The sequence below is a fragment of the Miniopterus schreibersii genome (assembly GCF_964146895.1).
Source record: "Miniopterus schreibersii genome assembly, chromosome: 6".
In the NCBI taxonomy this organism is placed as follows: domain Eukaryota; kingdom Metazoa; phylum Chordata; class Mammalia; order Chiroptera; family Miniopteridae; genus Miniopterus; species Miniopterus schreibersii.
Genome location: NC_138107.1, coordinates 1,805,815 through 1,814,382, shown reverse-complemented (window position 1 = coordinate 1,814,382; position 8,568 = coordinate 1,805,815). Strand labels below are relative to the sequence as shown.

General features: G+C 51.9%; 1 protein-coding gene across 1 annotated transcript; it reads left to right on the top strand.

The window, feature by feature from the left end:
- The first annotated feature begins 1,163 nt into the window (after positions 1 to 1,163).
- LOC308558391 (ubiquitin D-like) lies at positions 1,164 to 5,829 on the top strand. Its single transcript, XM_081140055.1, has 2 exons — positions 1,164 to 3,379; positions 4,825 to 5,829. The coding sequence occupies exons 1-2, from the start codon at positions 3,353 to 3,355 to the stop codon at positions 5,293 to 5,295; spliced, it is 498 nt and encodes a 165-aa protein (XP_080996181.1). The 5' UTR covers positions 1,164 to 3,352; the 3' UTR covers positions 5,296 to 5,829.
- Positions 5,830 to 8,568: the final 2,739 nt, after the last annotated feature.

Below are 8,568 nucleotides of genomic sequence, written 5' to 3'. Positions count from 1 at the left end.
GCTAGGGCCAAGTTGGGAGGTTGCAGATATCTGAACATTTGTCTGATCACTTGGCAAGATATCCATAGCATGCTATTTGACCTTGGCGGGTTTTCTGAATCTGTTAGAGGGGCAAATCAAAAGAGATCTTTCTGCTTCTGAAACAGTTTACTGTGGCACAGTCGGGGGAAAAGTTGATCCCCTGGATAGAAGCAAGGAGGAGGTCAGGTCCCAAGAAGAAATCCTACGTGTGGTGAGCAAAGGGGCACCAGGGTGTCTGGGACAGCCCTCGCCCTGGCTTTGGGTTGGGAGGGAATTTCACATAGGAAAGGAGGAGAGAAAAGAGGCAGGTCAGAGTCCAGATTTGTTTTTGTTTTTTTTACTTGAAAGGACACTGTTTCCCAGAATCCAGATCCTCTGTGGATGGGGAATCCCCTGTTAGTTTTCCCTTCGGTGTCCCAGGCTTGACCTTGAAGATACTCTGTGGTGGAAATTCCCACTCCAGTGGGCAGTTCCTGTCCCCACATGAGGCGCCAGGCGTGGCTTCGCGTGGCTCCCTGAGCACTCAGTCCTGGGAGAGCTGATCTCATCCAGCTTCTGCTGGAGGCGGTGACCCTCCTGCAGGCTCTGACTCCTGCACTCGCAGCCCCTCCGCTCACCTCACCGAGTAGGGCAGTGCAGGGGTCCCAGCAGGTGTGCCCCCCAGGGACACTCCTGTCAACGCACCGGCCCCCAAACTGGCCTTGCGCTCACTCCTTCCGAGGCTCCGTGCATGCTTTTTTCTATGTGTATTCCTTGCGCACTGGTACTTTCCTGTAAAGAGAGGCATTCATGTGCACGCACAGCCCCTCCGTCTTTGCATTGCGGCTCAACATGATAACAATAGGACAAGGCTGTGGAAACAGACCTGTGCATTTGAACCCTGGCCTACCCACTACATAATGCGGCTGAGGGTGAGTTGGTTTCTTGCTTATCAGTAAGGACACTAGTATTTACCTCATTAAAACACTGAAACAGTTAGTGAGGTGCCATTGAATAGCATCTTCTGCAATTCTTGAACACAATTAAGTGCTCAGTAGATATTTTCCATTTTTTATTCATTACTTATTCGTTTATTAATTCATTTAGTAAATAAAGATACAAATTAATTAAGACATAATCATGACCCTCAAAAGTCCTACTCTGCACTGTGGCACAGAACAAACATGCAGATGAGGCTATCGCTAGAGAAATGTGCTCTGGGAGGTTTACAGAGAGGGCGTGAAAGGACAGACATGGGCACATAACCCGAAACAGGAAAGAGGAAGTTAGGGAGGGCTTCCTGGAGGAGATGCTGCTTACAGCGCACACTCTTCTGCATTCCTGGTGCTGGGGGTGGTGCTGGAGGCGTAGGCATGCTCAATAACCTGGGGGCAGAGAGCTTGGCATGTTCAGGGGCATGCGGGGACTTCAGGGAACTGTGTGTGGAAGCAGCTAGACATACAGACTGCAGCTCAGGTCCGGGCCGTTCGGTACAGATCTGAGGGGCACCAGCGGACAGGTGTCATTCCTGGGAACTGTCGCTCCTGGGCTGCCCCTCCGGGAGCTGCTGGCTGAGGCCTCTGCTTCCCTGATATGAGGACATGGGCACCACCATGGTGCAGGCTACTGAGGCAGAGATGGCAGAGAAGGGACAGCAGTGAGGAGCAGCTTTAAACATTTCTTCCTCCATTTCCCAGAAATGACGAGAGGCCCTAAAAGGCCGGGGTGCAGATAACATCTGAGCCCTGACCTCAGCTCCGGGGGCGCTGGGCAGCTGTCCCTTCCCGCCCGCCCGGCCCGCTGCAGCTCTCTCTCCCTCTCCCCCACCATCTGACGCCCCTGCCCACCGCTGGCGTGTTCAGAATACCCACGACCTAGTGGACACCGGGTGCAGAAGCCAAAGGTCACGGTATTGGCCCCCACACAGGGGACACTAGGAAGCGGGAGACACCTGAAAGGAGAACCGCAGATCAAGGTTTACACCTGCCCCCGACACTCACCCTGTGTGTTTGAAGATATGCCTGACGCACGAAAGACAGTTAAATCATAATTAGTTTCCCTGGTTTTATTAATGACCCTCTAATAAGAGCTTCGGATTGAAGAGCGTGGTTTACGTTGAGCTTTTTGAAACATTGGCATGAGCTCTTGGATCCTGTAAATCCCGGTCCTCCCGATGAAAAGCCCTGAAATAAAATGCGACCATGTGAGAGCCACCAGTGAATGAAGGACAGTGATGGCCACTGGAAGCACACGAAGAAAGACGACAGCTGGGCATTTTTACAGTCTTCTGACTTTGGAAAACTCTGAAGCACAAATGCTTTTTTCTTTCCGGGTGGGTTCTGTGGCAGTGTCCTGAGAGCTTGGGACAGGGAGTGAATAATGGGGGACGTTAGGAGGACCAGAATGGCTAAGTCCCCTGAAGGGAGAGAGCTCACGCGCTTGTTTTTTGGCCCAATTCAAGTCTCAAGAGCCAGGGAGAGGCAGGGTGTTGGGTGTCTCCCAGGGCAGTGGGCAGGGGCGCCCAGGAGTAAGGGTGGGGATGGAGCCCCTGCGTCCTCAGGGGGACACGGGATGGTTCCCGTGTGCGGAAGGTCGGAGTCGGCACTCGATTGTCGGCTTTGGGTTGTTCTCAAGTAGTGCATTTGGTTTGCAGGTTCTGGGACAGGAGAGGCAGAGTATTTGCTCAAGAAAGGACATTTTACAAAGTTTTCTGAGCCTGGAAGACACTGAGGAATTCTCTCCAATCATCCCATTTTATAGACCCAAAAACCAATATCCAAGGAGATGAACAGATTTGCCGCAGGTAATGGGGCAGTGGCACCCAGGACTGCTGCAGGGTCACCTGGCCTGTGTCTTCGCCAGGCTGCCTGGCACACCCACCGGGACAGTGTGCACAGGCCCCTCACTCCACCCAGCTCTGAGGCCCCTCCCGGGTGCCCTTGCTCTCAGCATGGCCCCTGACTGGGGAGGCGGGGGGCCCTTAGAGCAGCAGCGGAGGGCACCACGTAGTCAAGGTCCTGTAGCCATGGAGGGCCCAGGGCCACAGACTGGACAGTCATTAGTCAGGACTGGGAGTGGTGGGTGGTTAATCAGCAAAAATTCTCAACCGAGAAGGACCGTCCCATGTTTGGAACAAGGAGGGCAACAGGTCAGCTGAGGGGAGAAGCCCTTCATCAGAACGTTCCCTGATCAGCTGGCACAAGCGAAAGCGAAAGCAGCTTCGGGCAAGCTTGAAGAACAAAGGCCCAGGGCTGGGCCGGGGCTTTCCAAGCTGCTGCTCCTACATACGCTGCTGGCCCACCACAGCCTCCTGCCTTCTCAGCCTCGTTGCTGCTGCTCCTTCATCGCAGAGATGGCGTCCGGTGTTTCCTGCCTCAGTGTAAGTTGGGGTGATAGCGGGGGTGGGAAGGGAGCACTCCTAGGAGACGGGCGTCGAGGACAGAGGAGGCCAGAGCTCAGGGAGACCGGGTGGCCCGGAAGGCCCCGAAGCGGGAATGCGAAGGGGGTTCTGTGAAGAAACCTGGTTACTTGGCTCCTGGGTTTCCTTCTGTGCCAGGCCTTGGGCTGGCCGCTGTTAGGGTCAAAGGGGAAGGAGTGGGGTTGGGCTCTGTGCTCAACAGGGCTGGAGGAACTTAAAACTATAGGACTACTGTGGGAGCCCTTGTTTCCTTCTCCTGTTTAGGGGTCCAGGACCCTCAAACTGGAGTTTCCTTCTCTTCCCAAAAGACAGGTTCCCAAATTCACTTACCCTAAGTTGTTAATGCCCCGAGACACTACCTGATGTAGGAACAGACACCCTACAGAGAGGACTGGGACTGACAGCCCGGGCACCAGGGGGCTGAGATGAGGGGGTGTTAGCCGGGGAGGGACAGCACCGGGAGGGAACGTCTGTGACGGCGCAGTTGGGAAGACAACTTATGAACAGGGATGGGGGACGTCTGCCTGGCTCTCAGGTGCCGCACGGGCGGCTTCCCCCATCCGGTACTGAAGTGAGACTCAGAGTCCCTGCCTCCTGTGGGCGAGACCCTGTTGTAATGAGAGGACAGGTCCTATTCTACAACAGACAGAGAAGCACAGGAAACGCAGGTGGACAGTAACATCGAGTGTAGTGACACTGTCCTGTTATTATTCTTATAGTGTCATGTGCTGTTATTATAAAGCAATAAGACATCTAAAAAGAAACAAACAGTACAGAGAAGGTGTCCTGACCAGGGCTTCCTCCTGAAGTAGTCGTGGAGCCCCGTGGGTACCCATTACTCTGCCAAATCTTGAAAACTCTGGTTGGGAGTTGTTTTCAGAGCCTGGTTACACCTTTGGGTGCTTTGTAGCAGTATTGTGGTTTTTTATAATCCTCACCTGAGGATATGTTTCTTAAAATTGATTTTAAAGAGAGAGGAAGTGGAGCAGAGAGAGAAACATTGATCGGTTGCCTCCTGTGTGTGTCCCAAGTGGGATTGAACCTGCGACCTTTTGGAAATGGGACGGTGCCCCAACCGACTGAGCCACCCGGCCAGGGCTGTATTTAGTTTTTGACATTTGACAAACTTTATCTGGATAGGAAGCAGGTAAATATGGTGGGAAATTATTAATGACAATTTTGGGATGGATAAGAGGTATGATTATAAGGAATAAGACTGATTTTTGTGTGTGTTATAACCTGGGAATTCCAAAGGAGACATTTCAAGAAAGGGAAAGACACAGCTTGTTATGAAGGAGCTGGGGCACCAGACAGGCAGTGAAGGGCAGAAGAAATTAGGGGGGGAATGAGGAGTGTGGAACGTGGCGGGAGTTCTTGGCAACTGTCTGTTGGCCTTCATTGTCCAGGTGAATGTCCACTCTGACAAATGGGAGCCCATGACCTTCACTGCCAGCTTGGACGACAGAGTGAAGAAGATTAATGAACATGTGCGATCCAAGACCAAGGTTCCTGTGCAGGAACAGGTCCTTCTGCTGGGCGCGAAGACCCTAAAGCCTCTGAGAAAGCTGTCATCTTACTGCATTGACAAGGAGACCACCATCCACCTCACCCTGAGGGTGGTGAAGCCCAGCGATGAGGAGCTGCTCGTGTTTCTGGTGGAGTCAGGTTTTGGGGGGCAGAAGCATCTCCTCCAGGTGCGAAGATCAAGCTCAGTGGCCGAAGTGAAAAAGATGATCGAAACCAAGACTGCTGTGAGCCCCGGCTGGCAGGAGGTGACTTGCAACGGCAAGAAGCTGAAAGATGGGAAGACCATGGCCAATTACGGCATCCGAGAGGGCGCTTCACTCTACTTGGAGTTCCGCTGCATTGGGGGGTGACGATGCTGTGGGGGTGATGGGAGGAGAAGAGGGCTTGTTTCCTGTTAGCGCTTACTCAGCAACCACATCCTTCGATGTCTCAAAATTAGTGAGAAAGACTGACGGGGAGAGCGGGTTTGCAGTGGGGTATTTGCCGGCAGAACGCTTTTTAACGCTACGCTTTTTGATTCTAACGTAGTTAGTGGCAGGATCGTGTGTATCCTGAGCACAGAAGATAACATTGTTAAGGCACATTAGAGAGAGCACTGAAAGGCAGCTTGCAGCGCGATACCTTCTTGGTTCCCTCTGACTTGTAGAAAACCCCATTTCCTTTCCTATTCAACAACATAGTAGGTTCTGGGCTGGGATCAATTTTCTCCTAATTTCTGTGTGTTCATCTATGTGTAAGCCGGTGCTTCATCTATCATATCACTAGGTAACTGTTGAAACAAACTGCACTTCCACTTACAGAGAAACAGTGTAATGATTGATTATGAAGTGAATTAATTACTCTGACATGATCACAATTTAGTTAATAAAGATTTTCGAAATTCAGTTAAACTGCTTCCCCTCCTCATTTAAAGCTGTTTGGCACAAAATGAAACCCGGCGCATGCCCCTCTTAGTCTCTGTGTCCCATACCCAGCTGAGACGGTTCTTATTTCTGGGGATTATGGTGGGCACAGAAATCTATTTCCCTGGGGATCTAGGGAGCTTGTGTCTCTGGTGGGGGCATGGGGGGCTTCTTGGGTACAGATGTGCTTCAGAAAGAACAGACTTTCTGGAAGCTGGGAATTGTGGACCGGTGGCTGTCCTGCCTCCTTGGGTCTGGCAGGTCTTCTCTAGGTTAGGGTGTCAGTTTGGGTGAGGGGTCTAGGGGCTGATCTCTGCCCAGGTGCTGGCCGATAGAGCCTTTTCCTTTCTGCTCCCCTCACCACCAGGCTCTCTCTTGGAAACTGTCCTCTCCACCTTACTCCCTCACTTACTCCTCTGTCTCACGGTCCCTCTCCTATGTCCCTTTACGGGTCACGGGCATGTTTCCCTAACAACCTAAGGCACGTTCCTGTCCATCCCCACTAGTCTGATCCCTTCTTATCTTTAAAACTTGCCCAAGAACCACCTCCTGGAAGAAGTTTCCCAACCTACCCCCACCCAGCACAAACATACTGATGGGTGTTGGTCATTAAACCTGGCGGCCAGTGCTCTGTGGTAGGCAGGAGTCCCCCGGCTGGGTGGGCATTGGACTGGACTGACTTCCCTATGCGAGAGCCACACTCCTTTCTCTGGATAGGGTCTCCTGCAAGGCAGAGTCTGTGATTTCCTTGTCAATTCGGAAGACTCCCGATGCAGACACCAGGGAGTCTTCCGTTGTGTGTCCCACCAGGCTGGGAGAAAGCTAAAGCTAAGCACCATGTCCCATCACCTCTCCAGCGTATGGGTCCTTTGGGGTGGTTACAGTGTCTCCTGAGCATGGGGAGGTCTTCCCCAACTCGTGCTTTCTCTCTGTCAGCCTAGGAGAAAGCCTGAGGGCCACTTCCCCATCTCTGAACCTGTGTTTGTAGAGATTATAGGGATTTTCCCTGAAGCACAGGAACATTTCCTAGCAGGAGGAAGGAGCCTCCCCTATTAGCCTTGGACTCCCTGAGGACAAAATCTTGCAGAGTCTCATACAGAAATGGATAGCCTCACGGCTAAACTGCCCAACTTCCTAATCCTCGGGCCGGCAGTTTCTTCCCTACCCCACCTACTCTGCCCAAGCTGCCCTCTCCACAGACTGACCTCCCCGCAGCCTCCTCACTGCCCCCTGCACTCCGTCAGGCCTGAGGTTGTGGGTGAGTAGGCTGAGGGCCAGTGTGACTACAGTGTCGAAAAGCGAAAAGGACTTGCCCCCGGCCTGGCCGTAGCTGTGTGTGGGTTGCAGGCAGGTGTAGTGGGCTGAGCCGTAGAAAAGGCAGACACGGCTGTCAGGTGGGAACCCACCCAGGCCCACCGCTTTCCTGGAGAACACCAGGTGCCAGTCTCTGGGTGCAGGGTCCCCAGAGCTCTCTGGGAGCAGGTGATACGGAGCACAAGCACTGCAGGTGAGATGGGGTGCAGGAAAAACCCTGCTCAGAGTTTGTCATTTAACCTGCCTCATCCTATCTCCTAGGGTTTTACTCCCACCCCTTAGTGACTCACTGGAGCCTCTGGTCTGCCTCATGGGCGATGCTACACACTGTGGCGAAGGTGGCCCCCTTTGGAGGTGGTCCTCCTTTATGCTCCCACCCAAAGTGACCTTGTGAGCTGTGCCGCTCAGCTGCCCTCATTTGCATCAGCCAATAACTTGCTCTCCTCCCGCCCAAACCTTCAGCTTTCAGTCAGGTGCCAGGACGTGTTGGGCTTCGGCGGTGCAGGGGATGGGTGTTCATGAGATCTGCTCTCTGCCTTTCCTCGCCGGTGGAACGTCCTGCCCAGGCTTCCAGCGGGCAGGATGTGCTGGGAGTCTGGGTGACTGGAAATTTAAAAAGCAAGCGACACGTTTTGTGTTTCAGGGCACTCAGGCTGGAGGTGGGGCACAGGAAAGGGTGGAGGTGCTGGTGGCTGGGCTTCCTCGCCGCGCTCCCCATGTCCTGTGCAGGTGCAGAACCGGTACCGTGTGGCTGCAAACCTTTCTCAGCCCCTCTCCTGGAAAATCAGAATGTTTTTTGACAACTGCAATTTGCTTTTATTATTTTAGAAAGTGAGAAGAGTGTAGAGAAAGACATTTTTCCCCTTTAGGTGAATGTGCTTTAATATGGAAAACAGCATAGTCATGCTGACTAGCCTTACGTTCTACAATTTAAAGAGAAATTGAAGCAAATGGTGATGTGCCTGTTATTGGCAACAAATAAAAAAAAATTACCCATGTTACTTTACATTAGTAAAACAAAACAAAATGACATTTTCCAAAATAAATATTATTCATTGCTCTCAATTCCAAGACACACGTTAGAAACAAGAGGCAGAAACCCAGGCCTATAAGTGGCAAGAGAAAGCGAGCATGGGGCCTCGGCTGTGTTCACAGACACAGGTGGGGTTAAGTGAGATGGAGCGTAAAGATGCGACATTTCGTGTCTGAAAAGCTTCTGTTAGTCTGAAATAGTGCCAACAGCAACATAAATAAAAATTGAATCTAATATTGAAAATGCCAGTTTGGATGCACTGTGGCCTACTCTTTGTGTGTAAAGTTTTAAATTGGATAGAGCCTCAGATAAATGATAATTCTCACTTGGAATATGGAGAAGAAAACTTTTAAAATATATGTATTACTTTTTTC